We start from the raw sequence: 18,926 nt of genomic DNA, 5'->3' as shown, positions 1-18,926 counted from the left end.
TGGTAGTGAGATGGTGTTATAAACAAGATCCTTAATTTTAAGAAAGCCAGGGTAAAGTATTTAGAAATAAGCAAGTATTGTGATGTTTGTGACTTGCTTTCAATACATACAGCTAGCTAGTTGGATGGATGAGTAGAAAGATTGATAGATGATAGATTAAATGTGGCAAAAGGTAAGTAATTTCTGAATCTAGGTGGAAGATTTACAGTATTGAATTATGTTATTTTTTCAATTTCTATATATGCTTGAAATTTTTCCTAAGTACAATTTGGAGGAAAAACATATTCTTATGTCACTAACATCTATTTGATACTGGTTTCATAAATAAAACATTTGAAAAGAGAATCTAATGGTAAATGAGGGTAATTATGCCTTCCAACCCAAAAAGGACTTTGTCCACGAAATGCTAGTGTGGTTCAAAATTAGAACTCTATCAATGTAATTTACTATATTAATAGGCCGACATAGAAAAATTAAAACACCTTGAAAAGTTTCCAGCATTTAATAAAATTAAATAGTTATTACTGATAAAACTCTGTATATGTAAAAATAAATATTTGTAACATGATTAATAAATGTCAGTATCATTTTGTCTCATATGCTCAATAGTTAAACATTAGAAATATTGCTACTTAATATTGCTACTTAATTGTGGCTATGTTGGGATACCTGTTATCATCATTTGATTTAAAATTTTTAAGGAGATTAGTCAAACAATAGTAAACAAGATGAAATTAATAATCAAAAATCAATACCCTTCAGAAATACCAACAATGAGAAAACAGTTTGAAGAAAATATTTCATTTACAATAGCAAGAAAGAAGATGGAATATCTTGAAATGACCTTTAAAAAAATGGGCATGATCTACAAAAGAACATATTAATCTCTCTCTAATGACATAAAAAATCTGAAGGATTTATTTACCAAAATTAATTTCAATAATTTATTAAAATAAATTAATTTATAGAAATAAAAATTAAACACAAGGAAAATTAATGTTAAAGATAAATTATAAGCAAAGACTGTTTCCTTACTATCAAAGAGTTCGTACAGACCAATAAGAAAAGACAAACACAAATTAACAAAAAAATTGGCCAAAACCTTGAAAAAAATAGTTCACAGAAAAAATATTACAATGTCAAGAACATATGAAGGGATAGAGGAAAAAAAGCAGTATTTTCAACAACTAAAATCAAATAAATAAGAATATTATTGCACAAGTGTGCAAAAATATAGTAAAACTAAGAAAAATGTACAGGGTCATTAATATGGATCTAGTTAAATAAGTTACCTTATCTCCTCTTATGTCAGTATTTAAAAAATCAAGCCCACTTAGGAGAAATGATAAGTAAAAAACACTTAGCAAATTAAAGCAAAGTGTAAAAAGTTTTACATCTACTGATGAATTCTGTATACCTCTCCAAAACATGCATGTTTTTATAGGTTTGCATTACTCTGTGTGGGCAGTGTATACACACACACACACACACACACACACACACACACACACACCCATAGCAAGACCCTGTAATACAAGCAACTATTAATATCTCTACCTCTCAATAGCGGAACTGGTTGAGAGTTTATGAGTGGTAGAATGACGTTTTCTTTCTACTTTCTGTGGTCTCTGAAATTTTTACAAAAGCCTATCATTTTTATAATATAAATTTTTAATATCTCCTACACATAATCATCACATCCCCACTCCAAAATGTCATGCACGCATATGATGACAGGTGCAGTATCTTGGCAGTGTGACTGACTGCATAGCATGTTTATCATTTCCTTTTCCTTTGCCTAGATATTCTGGATTTTTAATAACAAACATACCATATTATATGTAATAAAAATAGTTTTAAAAATACATATACACATACATGTACGAAGTTTTCCTGAACTAAGGAAAACCTATCTGGGTAAACCGGGCTTATCACTCTCTTGCAAAATCTTTATGAATTTAGACTGTACCTTCATTGGGAACATTTGTGGTGTGTGCATACACATTTATGTGTATGTATATGTGTACATGTGTATATATGTGTGTGTATCTCAGTGACAATTACATACACGTAAAACTTTGTAAACCAAAACTCCTTGCGTTAAGCCAAAATAGCTCAAACTTGGGGAAAATGTTCTGCCCAGTAGAGGGCAGTAGATCCTACTTGCCCAATCTATCACCCTGGACAGAAATGTACACTGTGGGTATTTAGGTAAGGTTGGGAATGGGGGCATCTACCAGGGGGCTCCTCTACAAGATTTAATACTCTCAGGAGGAAGGTAATTTCCACTATACAGTCTTAAATGCCTTCTCCCTGGCCAGAATCTCCTCCTGTTTCTGTAATCCTGAGAAGTCTGAAACATCTGTCTCAGGCTCTGTGATAGTTATAGGGCAGTGTTTCCCTAGCTTTCCTCATACATCTGAATCACCTGGAAGATGTCAAATCTGTTAAAATGCAGATTTCTGTCCCAGTCGGTGGCCTGACCAAGGCATTAGGGGAGCCCAAGGACCTGTTGATCAGCCTGCTTTGGTACTGGGCTGTAGACCACGCTTGAACCCCATACAGCACATAGAGAGGGAGACTCAGGGCCAGATAGGGCAGAAAGGGGGGCTGTCACCCAGCCACAAACACATAGGCACATCCAAGGCTTCTCACTGTCCTGTAGGGAAGGACACAATTCTAGCTCTGACTGGAGACGAAGTGAGACCTGGTGAGGCAGGAGAGGAGGGGTGGGAGGTACTGAGTGCTCCGCATGGGCTGGCTCAGAAGTGCCTTTAGGAGGAAGCAGTAAAGAGGTGGCTGATAAGTGCTATAGTTTGGATCTAAAATCCAAAAAAGGCCTCGTTGGAGGACCCTTTAAAGGTATATTTTGTTCCCAGCCCCTTCCCTCTCTGTTTCCCACCACCATGAAGGACGCCAATTGACTCCACCACACCCCCCACCATGCTTTTTCACCTCACCCCAGGCCCCTGAAATCACAAAGCCACGTGATCAGGGGCTGGGCCCTCCAAAACTGCAAGCCAATACGAATCTCCTCTTTAGGTTGATTTTCTCAGCTATTTTGTCACAGCTACAGAAAGCTAACTACGAAGCTTTGTAAAAGTTTGAACAGAGTCTATGATTTGAGGAATAAATGACGATGAAAAAGTAGAGACAGGAAATTTCAACAGTTTTTCTAAAACCTGTCAGTAAAGAGTAAGTGAAAGATTAGGGTAGTGGAGAGCTGGAGATGTGGTATATGTTTAAAAATACATATGTTTTTAAGGGTCAGGGATTTAGCTCAATGGTTCTGCCACCTGCTCCACAAGTGCAAGGACCCGAGTTCCATCCCCAGTCCCCCCCCCAAAAAAAGATATATATATATATGTTTTTAAAATATAGCTTAATGTTTTATATATAAAATTATGTACTATTTACAAATATATACATATAATAAGACATCAGTGTATACGCACACATGCATAGAATATGTATGCATCATACATATTTTTTATTATACTTTTATTTCAAATGGGTTAGGCATGAACGTATGTAGCCCTGATGGGAAAGGAAGGGACAGGAGATAAAGGAGTGAGAGGGGATGATGGGTGGGGTGAGATTTTTGAGAAAGTGGTGGGGCTGGGACCCAGAACACAAATGGAGGGATTAGTTAGCCTTGGAAAGGAAGGCAGATGCTGTGCGCCTCTGTAACAGGAAGGAGGGGGGAGTGGATGGTGCAGCTGCAGGGCGAGGTCTCTTCGGGTGGTTTCTGTTTTTATTGGGAAATTCACTGCAATCCTCTTTGGAGTCTAATTTAGAATCAGTTTTTGTAAATGGTCCATAAATGCTTGCAAAGAAGGTACCGTCATTCCCTCAACGTGCAATGCTCAATCCATAACTATCAACGCAACAATTAATTGTGCAGGTGCTGTGTAATTTTTACTGAACTAGGTGTGTTCAAGTCTTCTGTAGCAGTTTTGCTTCTTTCAGTTTCTCCTTATCCACCTAAGAGTGTCAGTTTTTTCTCACTGTGAGAAAAGACCTTAGGAAGTCAGCATACAAGGAGCAAAGATTTATTTTGGCTCATGATTTTAGAGGTTTCAGACCATGGTCACTTAGTTCCATCCCTTTGGGCCTGTGGTAAGGCAGAATATCATGGTAGGAGAGCATAGTAGAGCAAAGTTGCTCACACCATGGCAGTCAAGAAGCAAAGAGAGACAGCAAGAGGCCTGGAGCAAAATATCCCTACAAGGGTATGCCACAATGACCAAACTCTCTCCAATGAGGTCCACATTCAGAAGGTTCCACCACCACCCAACAGTGCCCTAGGCTGGAGACCAAGCTTTTAGCACATGGGCTTTGGGAGGGACACTTAAGATACAAACCAAAAAACTAAGGATGAATGGATTGATTGATAGGCAGACAGCGACATGTAATGATATTTAGTTCACACATTTTTTGACTTTATTTTGATCATCAATGAATATATAATACTCATTTTTTATTTTGGCCTAAAATGCTGTCAGTTTTGAGGTAAATCCTGCTCCCTATGCTTTCTTTATCTTGCCTATTAGAATGGGCCACTTCTAAATCAAAGACAAATGTCCTCCTGGTACACTTCCCCAGCTGGAACTGGAGCTGGAGAGAGGGTGGACAGGGCTGGAGGAGGCGGCCAGTTCAGCCTTGTTCTGAGGCTGCTTCGAAACTGTATATTTTCTCATGGTGTAGAATCCAATGCTTGAAACCTGTCAGTTCAAGCAGGAGCTTCTCTGTTTCATACTATGGTGGTTAGGACGGGAGGCCTATATCTGAGAATACCTGCATTTGTTGGTATTGGTAGGGGTGGTTACTGATTCCTCCTGAATTACTCATTGTCTGAAATTATTCCAAAACCTCAATGAAATGTGGGGAATGAGATTCTTGGTTGTGCTACTCACTGTGCCATCTTCCAGGGCTCATTGTTGTCACCCTTTCGATAACATCTGCATCATTTTTACTCCACACACTACTGGGACAGGCACTACAGTTCTGATCACAGATATCTGGGTTGGAACTGTGGCACTGTCACCTATGACTGGTGTGTGACCTTGCGGAAAGTGCTTACCTTCAATGCATCAATTACACCTGTAAAACAATGACAGCACGAATGCAAGCGTTGTTGTGCATGTTCAATGAGTGATATTTGGAAAGGGTTTAGAAAAGAACTCAGGAGCCACTCAAGGTTGAAAGTTATTATTAAAACCATGCTGAGCACTTATTACGCCTGGAGGTGGGCTACTAAATAACTTGAGATAAATTACCTCATTCATTCTAATGAAAACCCATTTGTACAGTTAAGAATGCTGAAATTCTGCCAGGTTAAATGACTTGCCCAAGATCACAGGGGGACCAGATTTGAACCCAAAACTTCACCTTTTAACTCTATGTACAGTGAAACCAACCACTCCCGGGTTAACTCAAACTCACGCATCCCACATGTGCTCCTTTAGAGGCTTCAATCTATGAGTTTCACTTGTTTGATTTTGCAGTCACTGCCCTGACCTAAGATTAAATTTGTTTCCATTCACTTTTCCTCCTACGCACGAGTGCAGGAATCCAGCTGTTCCCTAATAGTTTTTCTGTGTCTCACTTCCTGCTGCAGATGACGGCTCTGCTAAGTAGCAAGATATACAGGAAACAGATTGTCCACACAATATTAACTGATCAATAAACATCAGTTATAGCCCAGAAGGACCATGATGTATATCAGATTGCTTATTTTCTCTATTAAGTCCAAGTAGAACTACACTCACCTAAATTTATACATTCCAAGGAGATAGAAGATGTTTTAGTTGTTCTCACTTTGGCAACTTCCCCACTTTTCCATTCTAGGTGTTTTTGTTTTGGGATATTTTTAAAGTTGGTTGAGATTTCTGTTTGTTTTTTAATGAATACAAATTTTGATCAAATATCTTTCATGTTACTTTTCATGACCATTTATTTTCTCCTGTTATCATGGTACACAAACACACATACATACACACACATATGCACACAAACACACACACAAAATCATCCCCAAGGAACAAAGGAGTATCATTTTAAAGAAATAAAGGTATTGGAATAAATGCTAATGCTAATAATAATTGAAAAAAATGCAAAGAATTTGTTTTCTCTTAAAGTGAAATAAATGACTGAAAGTATTTTACCAACTGCAAAGTAGGAGGTATTTGTTAATGCCTTCACACGCCCACAGCCATTTGGCATCCAATTACCAGCAGCAGCGAAGCTATGGCATCTGTGCTGCAGTAGGCTGCTGTATCACTGAAAGCTCTGCAAGGTTCACCATCACTGCCTTAGACTGAACAGAGCGCCTTCTGTCACACTGCACAGAACAGCAACTGACAACTACAGAACAAGGGTAATCAGATGTTTTTCAAGTTCATCTCACTCTGTAGGTGCTGGGAGCAGTGTGGAAAATGAAGGAGGGAAGAGTCAGTGATTCAGCAGCAGGAAGACTATATTTACACTGGCTCCTGCCAGTGAGATGCACTGCTGAGTAAAAGTAGGAAAAATAAAAGTAGGAAATAAATAGCCATTTAAAAAATAGGAACAGAGCAAGGATCTGACTTGGTGAGATCAGCCAGCTGCAAGCTAAAAGCTGATTCCTCTCCCTCCACCCCTTTACTGTGCCCTGAGCCATAAGGCCACAGCATGGAGGTCTGCGATTGCTGAATCTGCTCATGGAGGTCCTCAGTCTTGAGCTCCTGCATCCATGGGAACATGTGCTCCCAAGCTGGAGGTATGTTTATTTCCTGGCCTAAAGTGTCTTTACCTCCAGAGCAGGGAGCAGCCAGCATGCTTAATGATGTGCAGGCTCACACTGGTTTCCATGGCTACCTCTGAGCAGCGTGCACTGGAGGGGGCTGCATTACACAAGCTTTCCTAACAAATTTTGCTCCTGATGTCTCCCTAGCATTGTAGTGTCACTCTTCTTTTCTGTCCTGTATCCTGCATCTAAGAAATCAAGAGCCTGGTGAGCATAAAATAATGGTCACTTGCCTTCTGATACTAGTGTGGGGCAGCAGAGGGTGGAAACCACAGACATTGTCCAGAGGCACATGTCCATCACCTACGGTGTCAGGCAACATGCAACTGCCCAGATTTCCCCTCTAAATTCTAGGGTAGGATCTGAGGATAGAAGGTGGGGCCGATTCCCCAGGTGATCCTGACATACATGCTGTGCTGGAACCAAGGAGAATGGGGCTGGACTAGCTGAGGCCACCTTTGCCTCATCTGGATCCATTTCTGTGCTGCTTCTGTCCTGTTCCCATCATAGTAGGTCTCACACATGTCACCTCATGCTCATCTGCCTGCCCTGTTTAGGAGGACAGCTGAGCACAAAGACTCGAAAATCAGAAGACCTGGGCCACTCACTCGTTGTGAGTCCTTGAACCAAGAGCTTAACTTCACTGATCCAGTTTCTCCACCTGTCAAATGGGGAGATTACAATAGTACACACCTTGTAGGCTTTATAGTGGAAATAAATCAGATCATATATGAAAAATACTTCACCTATCACCTAATACCTGGCACAAGAAAGCACACAACTGTTAGTATCACTGCCCTGGTAACTGTCATTACTAACAATAGTAGCACTCTCATCAGTTTAGTGGACAGGAGGCCTCCTGGTGACTCTGGCTGCTGTGGAGCTTGGCTGCAAATGTGCTACTTTTCTCTCAGTGTTCCTAGGAGCTGTTGCCATGGAGATGCTGCCTAAGCATCTCCACAGGACTCTTCACTCAAGTACAGGTCACATCAACACCCCTTTCCTGAGAACATCCCAGGCAACAGGTACTAGGCAAGGTGCAAGAGGCTGATGAGGGGTCAGCGACCACACAAAGTCCCCTGTGCAGGCAGTGACAGTGGCATGTACAGAAGTAACCAAGGAGTGGTTCATGGGAGATAAGAGGGGATTCACACCAATACACTTCTATAGTAACAGGAAATTTCCTGGGCCCTTTACACCATCTCTGTCAAACCTATCCATTAAAATTTTGGAAAGTGTATTCATATAAAACCATAGGTCTTATCTCTAACCTCCATTCAATCCCTAGATCTATTTTTTTAAAGAAGAAATAAATTACAGATATAAAAGACTCACAGAACTGGGAGAGGTCTTGGAAATCATCCTTGTTAGTTAGTGAAAAAGCCAATTTCCCAGTAAGTGAAGCATCTTGTTAAGGTCCAGATCATCAGTAGCCACGCTGAGATTATTGTTAACATCCTTGGCTTCCACTCCAAGGCTATCCTGCAACACTGTTTAGTTCCACTGAAATCAGAACAGGAAGCACAACTGTCTCTGGCAAAGTGCACACATTCATCTTCACACTGATTGTGCTCCTAAGCCTCGTTGAGTGCTGTACCAACCACTAGGAATCAAATGGGCAACTGATAGACATGGTGGCTGCTCTTGCAAAGTCTCACTAGTGCAAGAGGCAAATTACACAAAGAAACAAATGAAATAATTACTTCTTGCCATAAAGGTTAAGTAGGAATTAAGCAGAAAAGAACCTACTTTGAGTGGATCAGACTAAGAAAATTTCTCTGTTGGGAGGCTGTGGCTGGAGAATCGCAATTCTGAACCCAATCTGAGCAACTCAGTGAGACTGTCTTAAAATTAAAAATAAAAAGGTCGGGATGTAGCCCAGTGTAAAGGCCCTGGATTCAATCACCATTACTGTAAAACAACAACAACCAGAGAGAAGGGGGGGGTGAAGAGAGAGAGGGAGAGAGAGAGAGAAAGAAAGAGAGAGAAATAGAGAGGAGAGAAAGAGAATCCGAGTGATCTGATCTCTGAGGAGATGGGACTTGAACTCCAGGATGAGAATAAGGCATCCATGTTAAGATCTGAGAGAAACAGGATCCACGTCTAGGGTTGGGGGAAAGAGCACTTGGTTTCTAGAATCTTCCAGAAAGTGAGTATGACTGGAGCCTAGTGATTAAGAGGCAGATGGCTGTACATGACATATGCTAAATGACAAGTCACATGGGGATATATCTCCAGGACTAGATGACACAAGGATTTGGGAGGGGTTATGGATTTTACATTTTACCCTATGTGCAGGAACAATTCAAGAAGAGGTGGTGAGCTTCACAGTCTGCTTCTCTGTGGAAAACACAATCTATGACATTCCTTCTCCACCAGGTGTAGGTGCCGTTTCTCTCGATCCAGAGGGATAGAGGACTAACCAAACATGTGACAGCAACATGCAACAGAAACATGAGAGCAAGAACTACAACCCACAGGTTTCAATTTCCAGTCCCAAGATTTTTCTTCCATTCCACACTCTCACTGAATTAAATGGAAGGAACGATCCCACTGAAAATGTCAGGATTTGGAGATCGAATATTCCTTTATCAGCCACAGCTCCATTGTAAGAATCTTATTTTCAGTCAGAATCTTGCTCCAGAAAGATGAAAAGGGAAGCAGAAGGAAGTGATTGTGTGAGGAGACAGGAAGAATAAAAACTTACCTGCTCACCACATTAGCAAGCCCTTTCTGTCTGATACAAGCCTTTTCTCATGGAATAAGTCAAATTGGTAGGTTATTTATGGAAGTGACAGCCAAAGGGGAAGCAAACAGTATGTAATGAGAAACATCATAAAAATTATCCTGTGAAGCAGCTTCATGGTCCATCAGCCTAGAGAAATACTGTCAGGAGTACCAGGGACACCACGTGTGGTGGTTAAGGTCCAGTGTCAACTTAATTGGCTTTGGGATTGGCCTTGAGAGCTGACGGGGCACACTTCTGGCTGCATCTGGAGGGGTCTTAGAGGCATGGGCTTAGGATCCATGTCTAGTCCCTTGCTCGCTCTTCTTTGGCACTGTTCCCCTGTTCTGCTTCCTGGCCACCATGAACTAAGCAGCTTTGCTCCACCATACCCTTCTGCCATGATGTTCCTGCTTTGGAGACAGCTGACCATGGACTGAGTCCCCTGAAGCTATGACCCAAATTAAAGCTCTCCTCCTTGAAGTTGTGGGTATAGGGTATTACATCCCAGAGATAGGAAGCTAGCCAAGATACTAAGGCTGTGGTTATCTGTATAAGGCCCACAGTCAAATGAAGTGCCGCTCTTCCAGTGTGCCCTTAGGATCACTCTGCCAATAGACTTGGCTGCCACCATGAAAAAATGGACACAGCCTGGAATAGAAGAGCTGGGCTTATTTACATGGCTTATATGTGTGTGCTGTTATGTGGACAAACCTAGAAATGCAACTAAATCCCTAAAGCCAGGTCAAGACTCCATAAAGAAGTGTTGACTTCTTTGTTGGTGTTCTTATATTAATTACCTTGATTGAATCAGTCCACATTGTATACATGCTGTATATCAAGACATCACATAGTGCTCCGTGCATGTATACAATTATGATTTGTTCATTTAAAATAACACTCATTTAAAATTTAAAAATAGAACTTTTCTTTGTACTGGGCCTCATTAGACTCCTTTCTTGAAAAATCTGAGTGGCCTCTGGTTCCTTCTTCCAACACTGAAATATATGTGTGCCAATGGTTCATACAATCCCTCTCCTCCTCCCTTGGAACAGGAAATGTGTGTGTTGTATCTGGATTGATTTCTGATTCTTCTCAGAGCAAAGCTTTTGGCTCCAGGCTCTGACACCTTGTGTCTGCCTCACTGCAGGACAGGAATGTATCCCATGTGCAGCCTGCACAGGGCTGAGCCAGCTGCATCTCCCAGCCCTGTCCAGACTCAGGCAGAGTCTCAGGGAAGCAGCGTGAGGACTACAGGCTGTGTGGATCTCATAGGCCTGAGTGGTACACACTCAGGGGAGACGTGGCTCCATTTCCCACATTTTCTTCACACAAAGCATGATTATAGGGAAGTGCTTCCATGTGGCCTGGGGGATCCCAGCCGACACCAGCTTCCACCAAGAAGGGGCTGCAGTGAGGATCAGGAGAGCAGCACCATGCTTACAGGCAAGCTGATTCTGCTTGGCCCAGCACATGTAACTGGAACCTGGAGACGCCAGAATCCTATGGGTGCAGCAGGCAATCAGCTCTGCTTAGAAGGAGCTGTCTGTGTACTAGGGGTGCTTAACCTGAGATGCCTTAAACAGGCATTGGGGGTCTGACAACCAACCCTTTCCAAAAAAAGAAGCAGAATGGCACACTTGGGGCCTATGAGTACATTTGCATTTTCCTGGAGAGAAAATGCATAACTTTCAATGATTTCCACAAGAATCTATAATTCAAAAGCTGGAAACATATATATATATATATATATATATATATATATATATATATATATATATATATATATATGGAGAGAGAGAGAGAGAGAGAGAGAGAGAGAGAGAGAGAGAGAGAGAAAGAGAGAGAAGATGTTACCCTGAGTGAGGAATAGGAAGGATATAGGAGTGAGCCCCTTCAGCCAACCCAGCACTGGCTCCATCCCCCTCCATCCCATCTCTTTCCCTTCCAGGGCCTCCTTACCACACTTCTCCAGAAAAGACTGACTTCTCATTACAATTTCACTCAGCCTCTGCTTGGTTCAATTCAAATTATCTTGATTCCTAATCTCTCTTGGACTCTGACAAACAGAGGTCTTCTCTGATGAGATTTGCAAACTCTTCAAGACCAAGGCTGATTCCAGGTGCTTGCTCAGCATGCTGTGTCCTCTGCCCACCCACAGCCATAGGACAGCCTGTCTCTCCCAACTGCCTCCTCTGATGAGTTCTTCCTCCAGTTGTGGTTTCTGCTACAGGTCACTTTTTTATGTCAATACCTCCATACAATCCCCAGATGAACTGATTATTGATCAAAAAATCTGTTGACAAATATCCACACTTAGAGTGTGCAAGAGGTGTGACATCCTCTGGTGTCCAAATGAATAATGTTTCCAATAAAGATACAGCCAGCATTTACATAGCACCTGCCACACACTGGCACTACGAAGTGCTCAGCATGGACTGACTGATACAGTCCTGACAACAACTCCATAAAGGCAGTACTACTGCTGTTACCAGTTTGTAATGGCTCTTGTCATTCCTAGTTTAAAATGGCAAAACCAGTATACACACTGAAGTTAAATAATTTTCTTACATAGTTAGAAAACAATAGACCTAGGATTTAAACCCAGGCAGCCTGGTCCCAGGCCCTACATTTCTTAGCCACTTCCCTGTTTTGCTTCTCATAATTGATGTTGTGAGATGTTTCTTAACATCTCTGGTCCTGTAAAATGGGTCTGACAATGCAAAACACTAGAATGTAAGAGTACTGGTGGAATTAACTGATATGATATGTCTGAAAAGAACCTTGGGATTTATTAAATATTGTGCCAGTATGAATAATAACAGATGGGATGAAATTATAAGTACTCAGTTTCCCACCTCCATAGAAACTTGGTCCCATGATACACTTCTGGTCAGTTAAGAAAAAGTCCCTGGGAAGATTTCCCTTCCTGAATAAAGAATACAGTATTAAAGAATGCCTTTTGCATGACCTTTTTCCTTATTATCTGGGATGTGGGTACATGTGTACACACTCAATAATGACTCTAGCAGAGATAAAAGCCACGCTTTCATGAGATGGAGAGAGGAACCTGGATCCCAAGAGACATCACAGAACAACTATGGGACAGCTCTGACTGCCCACTCCCAATGTCTTGTTAGAAGAGACACACAAACTCCAATGTTTGTTAACTGGGTTTTCTATGCCTCTCAGTAGAACGTGTTCCTCATCACTACTCCACCATTAGAACCCGCCCCCCCCGCCCCGCTTTATGACGCTCATGAACAGGAACCTCCATGGATTCATGGTGTCCAATCCAATCTGGGCACCTTAGCTCCTCCTCCATCTTTCTGCTGCCACTGATGAGTTTCGGCTCCTCCTTTCCTCAATAGGAACACACTCAAGTCTCTGAGATCCCCTATGCCTGGTGGTTGACTCTGCTTTCCAATGAAGAATCAAACAGAGCCCATAGGGAAGAACATATTGAGGTTTTCACCACACTCCCCCCAGGTGTACCCTTCTTTCTGTCCTGGGCACTCTGCCCTCCACACGTTCTCCCCTTCTCTCCACTCAACAGCTGTCTACAATCAGGCTTCTGTCTCAAATTCACTGGAACCACTATTGTGGACTCTTGTAAATATCACAAATAATCTTCAAGTTGCCAAAATGAAATTTGGGGGCCCTGCTTACAGCTGTTCTCACCAGAGTATTGAACACAGTTGAATTACCTCCTTCTTGAAGTTACTCAATCCTTTGTCTTCCATGGTGTTGCTCTTTAATTTCATGGCTGTCCTACCTATTCTTCATTCCTTCTCAGCTGGGTTTGCTGAAACCTCTTTCTTGGTGAAATGCCTTGACTTCAGGCATTCCTCCAGAGACAATTCTGGCTCCTTGGCTCCCTTACACACTACACCACACTGTCTTCAAGTGGGCTCACCTCCCTTTATAACTGAACATCACGCACGGCAAGTTTCAGATCAATCCTCCTACCACATACAGAATGTAATCAAGATCTGTTTGAAGGGATAAAAAAGATACCAACAAACTGAATAGTTTGGAGGTCAAAATTCTGGAGAGAAGGAAAATTCAAGGTGGGAGGCTCTTACTTTCAAAGTGTGTACTTTTTATGAATTCCTTGCCCAAACGAATGGCAAATGTACATATCCAGCTGCTCAAACTGAAAAATTTGCTTTGTCCTAACATCTTCTTTTCTCTCAGAGTCTTCATGCAAAGAATTACCAAGCTCCTGCTGATTCTGCCTCCTTGCTATCTCTGCAACCCTTCCTTCCTCTACAACTCCTACCTCACTACCTGAGACCAAGGCCTCCATATTTCAAATACCCCTGGTGCTTGCTTTGGCAGCACATGTACTAAAATCAAATACCCCTGGGTATTTTTTTAAAGCTTCCTATGTGGACTCACTGCTTCCAGGTTCACTCACAAGTAACTCAGCCTCCACATACTGCTGGAATTAGTTTTTTGCTAATACACAATTCTAATCTCACCACTCCACAGCCTAAATAGCTTTAATGGCTCCACAACCTGAAAAATAAAGCACAACAATGAAAGCTTCTGTGGGTGATACCTTAACACCACTTCCTTGTCCTCCAAGCTCATCAGTGTGTGTTCAGGCCTGAGCAACATAAAACTAGCACCTCAAAAACATGAGATACTCCTTTAGTATCACACCATGAGCTTTATGTTTCCTCTGTCTGCAAGACACTCACTCCCCTTCCTGTAATGGTCTCCCTAGTTGGGGAATAAATAATATCCCTATTTTATGAGTTATATAAAAATAAATTTAAATGAATAAGCCAAGTGTGGTGGCTCACACCTGTATTCCCAGCACTCTGGAAGGCTGAGGCAGGAGGACTGCAAGTTTGAGGCCAGCCTCGGCAACTTAGTGACCTAGTGAGACCCTGTCTCAAAATAAAAAATAAAAAGGGCTGAGGGTATAGCTCAGTGTGAAGGCCCTGGGTTCAATCCCCAGTACTGAAAATATAATAATGATGATTTAAAAATTTTAAATAAGTTCAAATGAATAGAAGATTCAAAAGAAAAACAAAACCATCTAAGAACTGGCAGAAAATACACATGAATTATTTTTTCCCTTCAAAGCACAGGTCAGAATAAACTACAATTTCAGGGCCAAATTCAGCCTGCAGCCTATTTTTGTAAATAAAGCTTTATTGGCACACAGCCATGACCAGGTCATCTGTGGGTACCTTTGCAGCACCCTGGTGTTTTAGCACCTGCGATAGAGGGCCTAGAACACTTCTAGCCAGCCCTTAACACTGAAAGTTTACTAGGCCCTGAAATCCAAGGCAGACAGTAATGAAATGAGAAGGTGGAAATTTGTGAATAAATTTAGAAATGATTGATTCTACAAGCATAAACAAAAACGAAAGTCAGATTAGAAAACCACATTTGAAACACCGATGACAGATGAAAGCTTATTATTTGTGACGCATTACAAGTTCACAACAGAAGGAAATGATTAACAAATAGGAAAATGGATAAATGGCTTCAATGGCTACATAATTGAAAAACAGAAAAACACTAATTGTCAATACATTTATGACAATATTCTCTACCTTGTTAGCAGTCGGAGGAAAATAAAATAAATCAGTACTTCATATTTACCTGAAAATCAGCAGATATTATTAAAAATAGCAACACTTTGCATTGTAAAAAGGTAAAAAAATGGGCAGTCTTTGGAGAGATGCTGAGAACAAAAATTTTATATACTTTTTGAAAGAAATTTGCCTTTTAGAAAACTGATCAAAGTTACTTCCAACCAAAAAAGCTTATCATTGGGAAAATGTTATTCTACAAATAGTGTAAAATACATCTTGTGTTATGGTGACACTGAAGTGGGTTTCAAAACTTACTTTTTTCCGGAGAAACGTGTGACTTCGACTGTCCCCGGACAAGCCTGCAGGTGGAGCCGTCACCCGCACAGACTCCACAGCTGTCCTCCTTGGCGACACTGCCCAGCTGGCGGTCGCAGCCCACTGCCTGCGGGAGAGAAGGGGTCAGGGGCGCAGGGTGCAGGCAGGGAACCTCCGCATGCCAAGGACACCCTGCTTCTGCTCGAGCTCTTGCTAACTGATGGGCTGGCACTCACACCCCAGCCCTTTTATTTTATTTTTTATTATTTTATTTTATTTATTTTTATTTTATCTATTTTATTTTTTTGAGAAGAAGTCTTGCTAAGTGCCTAAATTGTTCAGGCTGGGCTTGAACTTGCCATCTCCAGCATCAGCTTCCCAGAATGCTGGGATTACAGGCATGCACCACTTCGCCATCTTCCTTTGTATAATTCTTAGGCAAGTCTCCCCAAATTAAAAGAACTGGAGCTGTCCATCCCTACTCCATTCCTTTTCATTTATATTTTATTCAGATATTTTTATGTATGGAAAGAGACATAGATGATGTCTCCTCCTCTTTTCTTACCTCCCCATCTTATCTTTGCCCCATTTTCTCATTTCCTCTCCCAAATGGCCACTACACTGAGTCAGTATCATCTTCTGGTCCATGGTGTCTTCACAGACCTATAGTTCTACATCGAAATATCCATGTCCCTACTCTGTGTCCTCATATCTCCTCTTTCTTATTATCTGTACTTATACCCATATATCCCCACCTCCATCTCATTATATCTATCTATTTATAAACAAATACTAAAGAGAAGAAATTAATAGGGGAGATGTCTCAGGCAGAAGTTTACACTATTACTTCCACTCTCTTGCCAGTTGTCAAGTCTCTCTGTGTGTATGCGGACCTCTGTATAAGAAAGTCTGTTTTTTATTTCATCAATATGTCTTTTGCATAACATGTGCCCAATAACATTAGTTGGTCAGATGGTCCACCTCTGCCCTCAATCTCACCCAACAGCATTTATATTCATAAAGCTGGTGGTTAAGCATACGAACTTTGGAGGCAGACAGACCATTTCCAAATACTGACTTGCCTTGTCTTTCACAATCAAGATGCTGAAGAACTTAGACCCTTGGAGATTCATTTTTTTTCCTCAATAGTAAAACAGAGATAATAACACTAATATGTACTTTGCACTTTACAGAGGGCCTATTATTTTTTAGGGTTGCAATTTATCTTCTTTTAATTAATGCATGTGTGTAATAGAATAGTGATGTTTGTTTGGGGAACTGGCATATGTATATAACATATCATGATCATTTTCAATCTTTTCTCCTGCCTCTTTCTTTCTCTCCCCTCTCCTCTGTGTTTCAGTTTGAGGAGCTGATGAATCAGACTCTATACCCAAGGCGTTGAAGAGAAAATAAAACTGGAGGAAGTTCAAACTACATCTTTCCAAAACTTTGGCATTACAGGGAAGGAGAAAGATGAAAGAAGAGTTTCAGAGAGGCAGAGAAAGCTGCAAGGAAGTTTGGAAAACAGTCCGTGCTTAGAGCTACTTTCCAGTCCACGTAGGGCTGGGAGGAGGGAAGGGTCTTCGTTTGGTCTGTGTGTTTCCAAGTGGGGAAAGCTGCAAGGTTAAGCACAATTCAGTCCAGTGTGTGAAAGTTCGAAAAGTCAGAGACTCCTTGGTAGGAAACCTGTAGAGGGGATTAAACTGTTGGATGAGTAGCTAAGTCCAGTGACTTTTGAGATCCTTTCCCCCGATTATATGACTTTATAAAGGTAGTAATAAAAGACAACTAATAATAGCTGATTTTTATTGAATGCTTACTATGTGCCTGGAACTATGCTATGCATGTGACAGGTTATTTTACCAAACCTTCATAAGAATCTTATGACACAGGTGATACTTTTTATCTCTATTTTATAAATAAGGACACTATTTAAATGTCACTATGGTTCAATACTTGCCAACACAACACAGCTAGCATATGGCATCAGTAATGGTTTCTAAACCCAGGGTGTCTGATGGCAGACTCTTAACACAATGTTACACCTCCTCCACCTTTAGGATCAGCAGATGGACAACAAAAATCTCGGTTACAGGGGCCAATATATGAATATTTACAAGTACATGTGGAAGAACTTAAGAGTGATTATTCTGGAAACACTCTTGCATGGCTAGGATTGGACCCATGAATAACTGTGTTCATGCAACCTTCTCCACAGGGAATAATTCCACCACGAAGTTAGAGAAACTTTCCTGGGCCAAACTCTGTCCTCACAAATCCCTGTCCCTGAGCACTTTGCATTTCATGAGAATGAGAGTCACCCTCTATCTGCTCATCCAGGGAGGGTGTGAATTTAGGAGCTAGGGTGGGCTTGTTTTGAAGAGTGTTCAGGGCCTTGCAAAATCTTGGGCAATCGAATTCATTTCCAATCACTTATGTTTGCTTCATAATTTTTTAAGAGTTAAAATTCATCCAAATCTTACAGCCAAATAAAGCATGTGAAAACATCCCAGAAAAAGGACATTTGAAAGAAGTTGGTTGCCTTGTGATTCATAGAACATAAACCAGAGCTGCCCTTGAGGCTGAAGGACAGCTGAATTTTGGCTTTCAGAGTCCACCATAATCAACCACAAGCAGCTTTGAAAAGCTGCCTGAAGTGCTTTCAACTGCTGTGACATCTCCTGATGTCAGAATATCCAATTATAATGATTTATAAACTACTAATTGAAAAAATATCAATAAAATGTATTAACATCTATTAAATAACCATTTTCTATAATTCCAAGCACTATAAACTATAAATTACTGACAAGATCCTTATCTTACAGTGTAGTTAATGAGGCAAGTTACAAGATAGAGGATAACATAAACAAATATTTTAAATACATGAGCAGTGCTCATTGGAATAAGTGCTCATCTGTAAATCATCACTTCAGCTAAGAATTATTTCATAGTCTCTGCATATGATTTACTAATCAATTAAAAGAAGATAATGTTTAAATAAGCGTCATTAATTCAAATTAAGCAAAATACGAATTTTTCCAGATAAATCAAATTTAATCCCTCAAGAATCAAACAGTTTTTAAAAATCAACTTCTGTTTGAAATCCCTGAAAATTGGATTCTATCTTAGGGAAAAATTCAGCATTTCTGTCTTAAAAATCAGAGTGTATGGAGCTGTGGTGGCCACTAGGGATACTCACAAACACTAGCGCCTCCTCTCCGCCCATGGAAGAGTTGCCCCTCCCCGGTCCCGCGGAAGCTACCTGTGATCACCGAATGTCTTTGGCCAGTGACACATGAGCCTATGTGACCTGTGTCATTTCCGTGAGAAACTTTAAGGATCTTCACATGAGTCCTTTGGTCTCGTTCTCACTGCTGCAGTTATTACAGAAAACCTCCTTTGGTGTGAGTGTCTAAATACGTTATACGGATGTATGAATCTGCCCAAAGGAAACTCATTAATCTGGATAACCAACATGTATTAATTTGAAAAAAATAGCAGAGGCTGCAGCCTACCTATGTGGGACAGTGTGCATGAG

At 40.9% G+C, this 18,926-nt stretch overlaps 1 protein-coding gene across 11 annotated transcripts in view; it reads right to left on the bottom strand.

Annotated features, from left to right (window-relative positions):
• The window catches only part of Adamtsl3 (ADAMTS like 3), a 350,115-nt gene that overhangs the window by 184,478 nt on the left and 146,711 nt on the right, over positions 1–18,926 (bottom strand). For all 11 annotated transcript variants that reach the window (XR_015441834.1, XM_087188551.1, XM_087188548.1 and 8 more), the window contains one exon: positions 15,383–15,509. Coding sequence is in view for 10 of the 11 variants with exons in the window: in XM_087188551.1 (XP_087044677.1) it covers positions 15,383–15,509 (127 nt within the window). In the remaining variant the exon portion in view is untranslated. The remainder of the gene's footprint in view (positions 1–15,382; positions 15,510–18,926) is intronic.

This window comes from Heterocephalus glaber, unplaced genomic scaffold (assembly GCF_053883595.1).
Source record: "Heterocephalus glaber isolate CG9 unplaced genomic scaffold, H.glaber_assembly_v1.0 deba00001531, whole genome shotgun sequence".
Lineage (NCBI taxonomy): Eukaryota > Metazoa > Chordata > Mammalia > Rodentia > Bathyergidae > Heterocephalus > Heterocephalus glaber.
This window is presented reverse-complemented; position numbering and strand designations above follow the sequence as displayed.